The sequence below is a fragment of the Pangasianodon hypophthalmus genome, chromosome 7, assembly GCF_027358585.1.
Source record: "Pangasianodon hypophthalmus isolate fPanHyp1 chromosome 7, fPanHyp1.pri, whole genome shotgun sequence".
In the NCBI taxonomy this organism is placed as follows: domain Eukaryota; kingdom Metazoa; phylum Chordata; class Actinopteri; order Siluriformes; family Pangasiidae; genus Pangasianodon; species Pangasianodon hypophthalmus.
The window spans coordinates 14,774,049-14,788,016 of record NC_069716.1 but is presented as its reverse complement, the minus strand read 5'-3'; the positions used below and the strand labels follow the sequence as shown (position 1 = coordinate 14,788,016).

General features: G+C 38.6%; 1 protein-coding gene across 6 annotated transcripts in view; it reads left to right on the top strand.

Moving 5' to 3' along the window:
• Positions 1–8,831: 8,831 nt before the first annotated feature.
• ebf1a (EBF transcription factor 1a) overlaps positions 8,832–13,968 on the top strand; it is a 107,083-nt gene continuing 101,946 nt past the window's right edge. For 2 of the 6 annotated variants that reach the window (XM_053235337.1, XM_026918161.3), the window contains exons 1-4: positions 8,843–10,094; positions 10,981–11,137; positions 12,182–12,245; positions 13,250–13,305. In XM_053235337.1, coding sequence (XP_053091312.1) covers positions 9,964–10,094; positions 10,981–11,137; positions 12,182–12,245; positions 13,250–13,305 — 408 coding nt within the window. In that variant the 5' untranslated portion in view covers positions 8,843–9,963. Of the gene's footprint in view, positions 10,095–10,980; positions 11,138–12,181; positions 12,246–13,249; positions 13,306–13,968 lie in introns of all 6 variants that reach the window. The other 4 variants (XM_026918160.3, XM_026918158.3, XM_026918163.3 and 1 more) reach the window with 4 other exon arrangements.

Here is a 13,968-nt window from a genome sequence, read left to right as displayed (position 1 = left end):
TGTACTTTGGACGGTATTACTCTGATTGAAACAATATTAATCTGAATTTGATCAAACCTGCAGGGGGGAAAAAGGCCAGTTTCAAACTGTCTCTGTGAGCTATGTTTACCCATGATGCCCTGCAAATACGTGTTAACGCAGAAGTATAAATTAGCCTTAGTGGGCAAGAGCATAACACTTAAGAAAATTAATTCATTACGGTTTTGTAATGCATTAGGGTTCAATTAACAAAATTTTTCAATTTGTTTCAAAATATATTTATTTTCAAGTTTATTTTACAGTTTGTATCTCCCAGGATGCATTACCCGAAAAACTAAAATATGGAGCTGAATTACAGAAAAGGTGAAATAAGTGAGGTAAAAAGAAAATAGTTTGACCTGAAAATGGAGAAAAATATACATCTAAGGTACTCAGGTGATCATGGACACCAAGCGCATCACACAGGGAAACTGTTGTTTGTTTGTTTGTTTGTTTGTTTATTTGTTTTAATATAAAGCAATGCACACTAATGTGCCCTCTCCAATGCCATGTTGGAAAAGCAAGAAGGAATGCTTCACAGAAGCCTGATGTTGCTTCACAGCACACTAGGGCATATAAAGGCATGCTGCAGATTGAGACATATTAAATCAGTCTCTTATTGGTGGCTCTAATGATGTGTTCCTCAGCATTAAACGAAAGATGCCTTGGCAAACGGAACTGAATTATACATTGAGCAATTGCAGCCCGTTCTCCTTTTAGGTTAGCTTGGTTCAGCTTTGTCGTTGCCAGAGTACAGAGACAACAAAATGCACTTTTTACACTGCAGCATTTCTTCTTAATTGAATGACTAGTCTTATTTGTCTTAATTTATGGATTTATCTAGCCTTGCTTTAATTTTTTTTAATGTTCAATAATCTTTTAATTAATGTGGTTAATAGAAATTTACTGTTACAAATTTTTTTATTAAATTTGTATAGATATATATGAAATACGCTGTCAAGTTTCAATAGCTTGTGTATTTCATATATACATCAAATATATAGCCATCACTTTAAAACCACTGACAGGTGGTTATTACCCTGATTATCTCATTACAATGCCACATGTCAATGGGTGGGATATATTAGGAGCAAGTGAACAGTCAGTTCTCAAAGTTAATGTGCTGGAAGCAGGAAAAATGGGCAAGCTTAAGGATTAGAGAAACTTTGACAAGGGCCCAGTTGTGATGGCTGGATGCCTGGGTCAGAGCATCTCCAAAGGTCTTGTGGGGGTGTTCCCGGTATGCAGTGGTTAGTACCTACCAAAAGTGGTCCACAGAAGGAAAACCGGTGAACGGCGACAAGGTCAGAGACGCCCAAGACTCAATGATGCACGTGGGGAGCGAAGGCTAGCCCGTCTGTACTATCTGAGCTACTGTAGCACAAATTGCTGAAAAGTTAAAGCTGGCTATGATAGAAAGGTGTCAGAACACACAGTGCATCACAGCTTGCAGACCAATCAGAGTGCCCATGCTGACCCCTGTCCACAGCCAAAAGCGCATACAATGGGCACGTGAGCACCAGAACTGGACCATGGAGCAATGGGAGAAGGTGGCCTGGTCTGATGAATCATGTTTTCTTTTACATCATGTGGAAGGCCGGGTGCGTGTGCATCACTTACCTGGGGAAGAGATGGCACCAGGATGCACTATGGCAAGAAGGTAAGCAGGTGGAGGCAGTGTGATGCTCTGGGCAATGTTCTGCTGGGAAAGCTTGGGTCCTGGCATTCATATGGATGTTACTTTGATATGTACCAGCTACCTAAACATTGTTGCAGACCAAATACACCCCTCCATGGCAACGGTATTCCCTAATAGCAGTGGGGTCTTTCAGCAGGATAATGCGCCCTGTCACACTGCAAAAATTGTTCAGGAATGGTTTGAGGAACATGACAAAGAGTTCAAGGTGTTGACTTGGCCTTCAAATTCCCCAGATTTGAATCTGACCGAGCATCTGTGAAATGATCCATTGAGGCCCCACCTCGTGACTCACAGGACTTAAAGGATCTGCTGGTAACGTCTTGATGCCAGATACCACAGCACACCTTCAGAGGTCTTGTGGAGTCCATGCCTCGACGGATCAGAGCTGTTTTGGTGGTGCAAGCGGACCTACACAATATTAGGCAGGTGGTTTTAATGTTATGGCTGATTGGTGTATATACAAATTTAATTAAATACATAAATAGCTTATTATGTATTTCATTAAATTTGTGTATATATATTTGAAATGCATAAGATATTTAAACTTGACAGCGTAATTTGTATATAAAAGTGCAGTAATCCACGTAAATGGTATGATTTGAAGCCGATTAGACGAGGTTTACATTAGTCTTATAATGCGTAACGCATTGGATACAAACGAGGATACAAACGTTTTTCCGAATTTACAGGATTTTCATGCATACCGAATTTGGTGTATAAATGCTCCTACGAATGATTTACAAAAAAATCCATTCCTATCCAGCTTGAAAAATGTTGTCATCAAATCACTTTTTTCCAATCTTTACAACAATTGTTGTTTATAATTAATAGCTTAAATGTCATCTTTAGACTAATATAAATTAATTGTAGTGATTTTTGTACAGTACAAGACTCAAAAGCTTCTACATCCCCATTTGTGGTCATTTCTTTTTCCATTTATTTATTTATTTATTTATTTTTTAAATAAACCCTATTCCCGGAAATGTATGCCTAGGGATAGACATTCAATGATTATCCAAAACTCTGAACATCTATTATTTTTAATGTAATCATATAATATTCTCCTTAAGAACATTATTTTTATAAAAATAGTTTCTTTAAAATATTGGAATCCTTTAAAAAAAAAAAAATCAACATTTACTGCCAAATCAGTGACTTTGTCGTCATATGCCTCCATGTTGTTTTTGACGAAGATGGTGTGTTGATGCCAGGATGCTGATATCAAGTCACATGATCTGGGAACATGAGCCAGCCCACTCTTCAATGTTTCCCACTGAAATTAAGCCGACCCAATCATTGCTCCTTCCCAGAGCCTGACAAATTTGTATCTTCCAGGATACATTTAAGGGTTAGCTATTTTAATATTTTTTTCCTAGATATTTTCTTACTCTTTCTCAAGTAGATATTTGGATTAGAACTTTTATGTTTACTTGGGTATTTATTTCTTAAAAGAAAAAGTAATGGTACTTGAATAACTATTTTTGATACCACCTCTGACAATACCAAGGTATCATCATGAAAATACAAATGTGTTTATAACATTACAACATTGCAAAACCTACATTTCAATGGATACCTTAGCTATAAGAAATTAGTCATTTAAAAAAATTAATATAGTTATTATGAACTGAGTTTAATTTATTTTTTTATTTCTTTCTTGTCTCCCTTATAGTAAGAAACACTAATGCTAGTGTCAAAATACTGTAGTGTAAAAATAATTTTAATGTAGTCTAGTGTAAAAATACTGTACTATTTTTATTCAGGAAAGCCATTATATATAATATTATATATATATATATATATATAAAATATTTTATGTTATAAAAAAAACAGCTTTACAGAAATGAATACATTCAGGATCTAAATTTTAAATGTATGAATTTATCCCTAATGAGCAAGCCAGAGGCGACAGTGGCCCCATCCTCATCTGGGTGACAACAGTGCAATTCTAAATAAACCCCATCTATAACTGTGTACTACATGGACAAATAGTGCAGTTGTGTAACCAGGAAATTAATTACAGTATTCAAATGAAGGTTGTTTTGTTGAGCCTATCCACTGTCCACTGGTGGAGACCTGAGTGCAAAACTGCCCATATGAACCGCAGTGCCCAAGCGGCACCATCTCCAGCAATCCCAGTGATCTTCAGGCCGTCCATGTGGGCCACCCCCAGCAGCAGAGAGCGATCTCTAACCGATGAGAACTCCAACCAGAAGTAGGACATCAGGATGGATCAGGCAGGTCCAGAGAGCAGAAGGGGAGAGGATCGCTGGTGTCTCAGGAGTAGCATGTGTAGCTTGACAGAGAGATTGTTAGGTATGCCTTTTGTCCCGTAATGGTTAAGGACAATGTACATTGCGTGCAGAGTGGAAGCAGGGACTCGGGCAAGACTAGCTATGACGGCATAACTAAAAGGGAGAGCCAGAAGGTAACACAGACATGAGGGCACCCTGGGACATAAAGCAGCCAGCCAAAAAATATATATAACTAAAATAAATAACTATAACTAACAAAGTGTATGTAAACTTTGTTTGACCCACTGAAAATCTGAAATAGTATATAAAAGGTTAAATAAATCTGGTTCTTAGCTATTATTTTGAAATTACCTCTTATGGAAATAGAGTATAGAAGATACCCTAATTCACTTAACACAGGAAATATATGCTAACCTGAAATGTGTGGAGTTGTGAAAAATTGAATGTAAATGTTTGGCCTCAACTATAGCTAATCACTATTAGAATTTCTTTTTATTTAATGGAACTGGCTAAGCCCCAAACACTGACTCCTGTACAACAAAAGTGCTACTAGCTATTTCACTTAATACACTACACTCACCTTTCCTCAGAAAGAAAGTGGTCATCCTCTGGGCCAAGTGTATTTGGAACACACTCTCTTTCTCTCTCTCTCTCTCTTGCTCCTTTTTTTCTTGCCATTTTTGAAAACCTAATTTATTTATTTATGTTCTTGTCAAATGGCACTTCAACTAGGCTCTTTGCATTCAATTGCACGAAATATTATTGGGGGTATTGGTTGGGAAATTGAAACTTATTTCATGAATATTGCATGATTTTGTAGTTTTGCTGAAGTTATGTTTATACTAGTATGTTTTGGCTTAATTTGCATAAAACAGTTCAGTCATAGCAAAAGGGTCTATGGACTACTGTAATTTTGAGAGCCTCGCCAGGGATATGGGCCCCTCTAATCACCACCTTTCACGCCATTAGCCCTGCTGAAAAGTTCAAGGTGTAGACTATCTACACATGAAGGAAAGATGTCTTTATCATGTTCTAAAGACACATGGCTTACCTTTTTGTCAAAAGCGTTCTGAGATGCTTTTCCGCTCACGGTGGCTGTAAAGAGTGGTTAATTGAGTTACTGTCAAACCAGTCTGGCCATTCTCCTCTGACATCTCAACAGTTTCTGCCTGCAGAACTGGCTCTCAGTGGAGGTTTTTTGTTTGTTTTTTCTTGCACCATTCTGTGTAAACTCAAGCGTGAAAATCCCCAGAGATCAAAAAAACTCAAATCAGCCTGTCTGGCACCAACAACCATGCCACAGTCATCTAAGTTACTAAGATGTGAATGAGTGTTTGATGTGAATATCACCTACATGGTTTTTCTGAATTGCACTGCTGCCACATGACTGACTGATTGGATAATGGCATGAATGAGTAAGTGTACATGTGTTCCAAATACAGTGGCCGATGAGTGTACAATAAAAATGTGAAAGCTATTAGTCATGACAAATTTATAACCTCATGGAAAAAACTAGCCAAAGCATATGTCGTTTTTCCTGTGTTATTTCTATCAAGCAGTTCCACTGCAAGGGCATAGTAACACAGGTTTTGACTTTCACTTATCAGGCTTGAAAGTAAATGCTGCTAACTTAAACTGTCCCAGTTCACCATATACCTGCTTATATTTAGGGAATGTAGATTTTGGGAGTGTGAGCTGGTTCAAGCAGTTGTTTAATTGGCAATTGTTTAATTGGTATCAGCTTCATAGACTGCTGATCAGCCCATCTCTATACAGGAGCACACAGATTTATTAAATTATTACCTATTAAAGAGAAAGGTTGGTCAGAACGTGCTACTTTTTGGTCTAGATGGTCTGGATTGGGGAATTTTTCCACCAAAAAAATTCAACGCTACAAACACAGCTTCAAAGGCCATATTAACTGAATGAATGTTGTGCTTCCAACATGTGCCACAAGATGGCAGTGTGGGCGCTGTAATTATCGCTGAGCTGTATTTATTTGCTTCTTCAGTTTGTTTGTATGCTGTCTTTTTTTTTCTTCGTTATTCTATCGCAGTGTTTTTGACAGTTAAATATTCTTAGAAATGAGCAAAAGGTATTTTTTTTTACATAATTAACAAAGTACATTTTAAGAGGAGGTAGAGAAAGGTCAAATAAATCGGTAAATAGATGGCAAGAAATGGTATTTAAACAAACAAACAAACAAACAAACAATTTCATTTCACTGATTCAGGCCATTCAAGTTGACAAGTCTTTCTCAGGGTTACAGGGTTTTCACTGGAGGATGAGTGTGTACAAGCTATTCAGTCTAAAGTTTAAGTTAAAAAGAAGAGCTTAGCGTCATTCGCTGATAAATTTGTTTGTGTATTAGTTAAATCGAGACTGTTGTACGACACTTTTATATTTTCTACATGGAGTAGAACTGAGCGTTGCGTGTGGATTGACTAGCACAAACCGTCGTTCAGAATAACCTGAGCCTGAAAAGCAGCCTGCTAATATCAGTGCTCCAGACCACTTCACCATTTCACACCACCTCGACAAGCACACAATAAGGTGTAAATAGGTAAAGAAATAAATACAGAAATAAATAAGAAAAAGACCAGCTTTATGTGTCTGTGCGCGCGCGTCCGTGCGTGTGCGTCTCTCTCTCACAAACACGTGTGTGTGCGCGCGCGCGCGGAACGGGGGAGGGGGGGGAGGGGGGAGCTGGGGTGAGGGGTCTTTTCTGCAGTACATTAGGTGTGTGTAATTAGCACTCGCGGCTAATATTATATATACGGCAGGCTAAATGAGCTTTGGGCCTGAGAGAATAGTAGCTTATTGGCCTAAGCAGAGCCAAAAACTGCCAAAGCTTTATAGGCTGTTGGTTTATAAAATCAGAATCAGGTTTATTGGTCAAGAAAGATTAACTGACGAGGAATAGGAATTGGCGGTTGATAGCACACTGACACAAACAACAACAACAACAACACTCAAACAAAATACTATATATTCTATAATATACCAAATAAAATGAGCAAAATGAAAGGAATAATATCTATCTATCTATCTATCTATCTATCTATCTATATAACTGACGAGGAATTGGCGGTTGATATCACAGACACAAACAACAACAACACAAATGCAAACAAAAACAAAATACTAAGAGCAAAATGAAAGGAATAATTAATATATGTATATATATATATATATATATATATATATATATATATATATATATATATATATATATATATATATATATATAATGTGTGTGTGTGCACTTTTTGAATGTAGAATATCATGTAATAAACAAAGCATGTGCAGAAGATGTATGTACCTGCGTCCTGTATGTATCTTACAGAATAGAGGTCTATGTTCAAATCTCAAAACTCATTGATTTTCAGCAGGTGAGCACACACACAAAAAAAAACCACTTTAATTTTGAAATGTCTGGATTTCCACTTGTACATGCTAATTTTTAATCCAGTAAGAAAAAAGTCATTGCGTTTACTGGAATTGTTTAACACAACACACATTTAAAAAAGGCACAAGCTGATCTACTTCATGTATGAATGATGTTATACTTCGTCATGTGCATTTATTTTCTAGCAGATATTTACACACAGCCTCTTGTCTGCGTTTATCGATGTTGTATCGAAGTGTTTGATGAACGTGGTCGTTATTTCCAGGATTAATGAAACCACAGTGGTAGTAATCAGGGGGTCGTTATGGTACAGTGTCATCAAATTGTATTTATTTAGTGTGATTTAGCCTGCTGGCTGCGTGACGTCACACTCCTTCAGCCCAAGCCGCACGCGCCCCACACTTTTTTTTTTTTGAAGCTCTATGAAATTTAATAGAACTTTATTTTAAATCTCACAATTCATTTGCAATCGCATAATTCAGACAGAATGAATGCATGACTCGGTAAATCTCGCCGTCCCTGCATGGGTCATTAGAGTGAGGTCATGTCATGATCGGCTTATTCCAGCTTGTAGGAAACTGCGTAAACAAGCAAAACAAAGAAAAACACACATTTACCACACAAAGGACCCGTTCCAGTGCAATGAACTGGCACAGCTGGTGTGAAATAGTGAAATAGTTCATTTCCACATTTATGTACCAAACACCATTCATGGCCTGCTTCTATAAGCTATGAATTAGCAGGAAGATTAGCTTGTGAACTATAAAGTCATTAACCAGTATCCTGCTAGGTGGCTATAGCCTAGAGTATTTATTACAGATCTTGAAAGAAAGCTAGTCATTAGTCAGGCTGGGCTTGAACGCCCTGACCTCTGCCATGTATTACAGTAAAGCTGTGGTACAGTGCCTTTAGCACATTAATGCCCCAGCAGCATCTACACAAGAGATGTGCATGGTGCACAAAGAGAAAGTGAGCACAACCTGTTGATCTGATTACAGAGGGAAGTGCAACACACCAGCACGCAATGTGCATTTTCTTCTGGGTAGTATACAGCAAAACTCAGGTACAGCAAACATTAGTAATGCTAGTGACAGTGGTAGGTATGCTGGATGGAGTGAGGTTAAATAGGAGTGTGTTTGCTGGGTATGGGTGTATGCTGTGAACACAGGGGTTTAATACACTGCCTGTTTTTGCACTTTTCCCATGAACTATACTACAGCAAACTCTCAAGTGTTCAACTCTTACAGTTCTCATGCAAGTAAAAGCTGTTCATTTAACGCTGCAGATTTACATTCAATCATTTCATGGGAATTTAATGCAGATTTTGAGGAGCTCTGAATGTAAGAATTTATAGCCTGTAATCATAGCGTGTTGCAAGTTGTTGTTGTTGTTGTTGTTGTTGTTGTTTCCCATCTAGACCTGATGCTGTAAGTAATAATACATAATTTCACAGTTTCAGCAGTCGTGCGTTTCGCAACATGGCAGCAACCTACACAGAAAAAAGGGTTCAATTGGTTTAACAGATAATTCAGCACTTTTTAACTAACAGGTTTGTGGTTTTGCATTAAAGCAGCCCCTGGATGCTGCAAGTCCACATGCACACAAATGAATATTGTATGAGTTTGTTCAGCTTGACTCATGGTGAGAAGTAAAGCCTTGCTTGTGCTAGAATCTCAGCTGCGCTTTCGTGTCCTCTCTTCCATCTCTGCCTTTTAGCCCACGCTAACTGATGAACTAACTTCTTATGGGTTTTGTCTCCAGCCCCGCACACACCGCACACACCGCACTCTGTGTGTGAGAAGAGTGCGATGGCTGTGCGATGCGAGCTGACTCGAGACTCGGCGCTTGGATGGAGAGCTGATGGTAGTGTGGGCTCGTCTGTGTGCGTGTGCGTGTGTGCGTGTGTGTGTGCGGTGAGGCGCGGGGCGGGGGGCTGAGAGTACACAGTCACTCCCTCTTCCCTTTGAGTTCCCAGAGCACAGTCAAGTCGGATTCCTTTGGGGAAGAGCTCTCTCTCTCTCTCTCTCTCTCTCTCTCACACACACACACACACACACACATGCACGCACGCACATCACTTTTTGGAACAGGGGGAGCGAGCTAAGGATCCACCGCCACGAGGGTCCACCTCTTCTTCTTCCTCATTTCACCTGGCTCATTCATTTTATTTGAGCTGAAAATAAGCATCGGAGAGGCTGAAAAAAGAACACGAAAAACAAATAAAGAAGAAGAAGAAGAAGAAGAAGAAGTCGCCTCTGGATAATAACATTTCCGCACAGGCTCTTGTTGTGATCGTCCTGTTTCTGAAGTGACACTGGACTTTTTGCACTCTCTGGGCTGCAGGGAGCTCCCAGTCCACGTGTTTTGGATGTTGACAGCTCTCTCCTTCTCGGTTTCTCTCTATTCATTATCTGTTCGCACAGAGGAAGCGACAGAGCCGAGCGCAGAGACACCTGCGCGCCTCTAGCTCTCCAGTCGGCTTTTTTCCCCCCTCTTTTTATTTCTCTCTCTTTTTCTACGGATCGACGGAGAAAGACCAGAGGACTGTAAGATCGACAGGGGGAAAGCAAAAGTGCGCGTTCATGTTTGGGATTCAGGAGAGCATCCAGAGGAGCGGGAGTAGCATGAAGGAGGAGCCGATCGGCGGCATGAACGCGGTGCGCTCGTGGATGCAGGGCGCCGGGCTGCTGGACGCCACCACCGCCGCGCAGAGGTAAGCGCCAGGCTTCCCCACATTCCCACCAAAGCGCCTCGTGCACTTCCTCAACCTCTTCATCCTCAAGCCGGCCACAGTCTTCCTCTCGCTCCTGCAGTAAACAGTCAGGGCTACAGAAAGCTCGGGCTTGATTCCCGGATCGCGCTGAACCATGCGTTCATTTCGGGCTCTAAACACACAAATGTGCCAATAGCATATTATATGTAAATTAAAATACAAACATCTTCCAGGACAAATGAATTCACACAACTGTTGATTTATTGCTGTTATTGATATTTCAGCGACAATCCGAAATCCTCTTTTCCAGCCCTGCACTTTCCAGCACAAGCTTTAAATTCTAAAAGCTTATATTTATAATTTATAATAAATGCTTCTGTACATGCTCCTGTCTGAAGCACGAGCCTTTAACCTCTCAGTTATTTATTAATTATCAAGCTAAATAAAAAGCGCATAAATAAAGCTGATTATAATGATACAGCTGAAAACACAGCAAGAGAATTATTGATCAAAAATGACAACTTTCTAGTAGTTCCACTAAATATCTTTAAGTAAGTAAATATTTATTTACTGACAGAAAATAACGACTTGTGCATTCTGGCAATTTTGTGGATGACTGGTTACAGAAGATATACTTTATCTAAAAAAAACAACAACAACAACAAAAAAAAAACTCATACATAGAATTTCATAAATAGATTTATTTATTGATTGATTGCAAAATTGAGCACAGTGTACATTTTAGAGAGCCATGTGTTGCAGTTTCCCTGTAGGCTGTGTATGCCCTCATGCCTCTCTCTCTCTCTCTCCCTCTCTGTCCCTCTCCCTCTCTGTCCCTCTCTCTCTCTCTCTCTGTCTCTCTGTGTCCTTGTCTCTACCCGTGTAGTGGTGTAGGTCTGGCCCGAGCTCACTTTGAGAAGCAGCCTCCCTCAAACCTGCGCAAATCCAACTTCTTCCACTTTGTGCTGGCTCTGTATGACAGACAGGGGCAGCCCGTGGAGATCGAGCGCACTTCTTTCGTTGGATTTGTCGAAAAAGAAAAGGCAAGTGCTATTTTTCACCAAACACAAAATATACTCCCTGGCGCTTTTGCGTAATTTCCAAAAAAAACCCACAATTATTTAAAATACTTCCCTTATTTATTCTCCCCTCCGTGTACAACATAAAGGCGTACACTATGTGTATTTAGCGCCAGAATCCAGCTGAGAGGTTTCAGTGTTATTAAAGGAGTGAAAGGTGCAGGAACAGAGACAGTCCCAGCTCGTACAGGACTAACACACAGGACAGCACACACGCCTGGAAAAGCGCCTTTTCTCCCGCTCACACTCTTCTGCTGCTTTCTATTAAATTATTTATTCTCAAGCTTTATTCGCCTATCTGCAATCTGACTCTGTTTGTCATTATTGATTTATTAGCCAGATTTATTTTATATAAAAGCTGCTTTCAAAACATCTTAATAGATGTCTGTAGATTTAACCGAGTTTCAGTGAATTAGAGGGTCTAGGGCAGGGTTTTTACATTTTTATCATAATTTTAATTTTAATTTTTTTTGTTTGTTTAATAGTAAAAGTCCGCTTTGTAATCTTTTTAAGTGATGGATATCCCGGGAATACATTTGTATCAGATAATAATAATAATAATAATAATAATGATAATAATAATGATAATAATAATGATAAGAGGTTATGCGTTGAATTGAGCTTGGTGTTTATTTAATTCTGCTGTAATATGAGCAGATATTCTCTGTATTTAAAACGAAAATGCTGGTGTTTGTGTTTGGTTCTTGGTTCATACATTCTGCACTATATGTGTGTAGGTTTGTTCTGATTGAGTCACTGAGTCACTGAGTAATGCAGCTGAGGAACCGGCACCGAATCATTAACACCACGCTGTAATGGGGATTTAGTCCAATTCACATGTTTTCTTGGCTGACAGTTAAAACTGACTGAGTTCAGCTCATGTGTTTTTCCGCTTGGAACTTCAGTTTACATTTATTGCACATGGGATCAGTCCTGTGTCCGGCTGCAGGAATGAGAATCCGGCTGCTTTTCTAATAGATATGTATATATCTGTATTTATTTGTGTAGGAACCGACTGGTGAAAAGACAAACAATGGGATTCATTATAAATTACAGCTTCTCTACAGTAACGGTAAGCATACAGATGTAACATTACTACTTCTTCTTCTTCTTCTTAATAAATAATAATAATAATAATAACAACAACAACAACAACAATAATAATAATAATAGTAATAATCATAATAATAATAATAATAATTATTATTATTATTATTATTATTATTATTATTATTATTATTATTATTATTATCATTATTATTATTATTATTATTTGTTTAATTTTAGAGAGTGTTATAGTTTAATTTCTCAGAATGTGTCTTCAGAGTGTCAGTAGCATTATGAATGATAGATCCATTATGAATGATAGATCCATTATGAATGATAGATCCATTATGAATGATAGATCCATTATGAATCACTCAATATCATCACATTAAACGCATAAAATCACAGATTTATTTTTCACAAACAGCACCAGGATCCTACACATTTGCAATGTATTAAATGTTCGCGGAAATGGCCCTGAATTGGAAAAGTTCATGAGCTAGTCGTGTTAGTTGTTTGTGGTGTCGATGTTTCCAGATGCGTGTTTATTGCTTTTACACTCTCAGATATAAGGCGGTAAAGAATAGTCCTGTTTCCACTGTAGAAAACTCTGTCCATGCAGAGTCGCCGTTTTCTTTCCTGTAATCACAAACGAGCTGCTTTAAATCCACGTTTTATACCTCATTTACTCTGTTTAACCCCGCGCTGAAACTGAAATTACATTGCATTTATGTTTCAGTTTGTTGTTAGAACTTTGTTGGAAGTTTCAGGCCTACTTTAAAAAAAAAAAAAAAAATCAAAACAACAATTTAAGAACAAATCCATTCAGCTCAGCAGATATGTTTTAACTGGCATAGTCTACTGATATAATTTAGATGACTCTAAAAGTATGTCATGCTCTGTAGGGGGTTTAATCTTATCCATGTGCTTTTTTTCCCTGTAATTGTATCTGTTATTATTAGTGCATAGAAATCTGGCTGTGTGTTTGTGCTTGATTTTGCTCAGTAGACCTCTTTCTTTTGCACACAGGCATAAGGACAGAACAAGACTTCTATGTACGACTGATTGACTCCATGACAAAACAGGTAAGGCATTATATTAAGAAAACAGCTTCAGAATAACTGTTAAAATTGATGAAGGACTAGGAAATATCAGAGGTGTGTTTGTGTGTGTGTGTGTGTGTGTGTGTTTCTGGGGATATGATATGTTTGCACCGCAGTGAGTTTAGGGGCTGTGTTGTTTAGTGTGCCTTAGGGGAATGTGGAACTACTTATGTCTAAATATGACATCCTTTCTCAGGGAAAGCATTTAAGATGACTGATGTTTTAAGGGTGTGTGTTCACACTAGGGCAAACATCTCTGACACATTGCTGCTGAATGTCCTGCTGAAACTTTACCTTACAGTCTGTGTGCAGGATGCGCACGCTTGCTGCCTTTTGTATCTTTTTGCATGTGCTCAGGAAGTGGCTGTCTTTTCGAAACAGTTTTTTCGTTTCACTTTTTGTATGTATTCTTAGTCACTATATATTTACTGTGGAATGCTCTTAACTAAGAGCGGACAGTCTTTGAATTGCCTTTTCCCCTACGAGCAATATCTCTGTGTGCGTGTGAAAGTGTGTGTCCTGCTGGAAATCAGAACAGCAAGGAAAGCGAGATCCGAAAGCACTGAAAGCTAAATGTCTTGGAAGATGGTACATGTTCCACAGAGTATTTAGGCAAGAGTGTTACTTGGTTATTTTTCTGCAAGA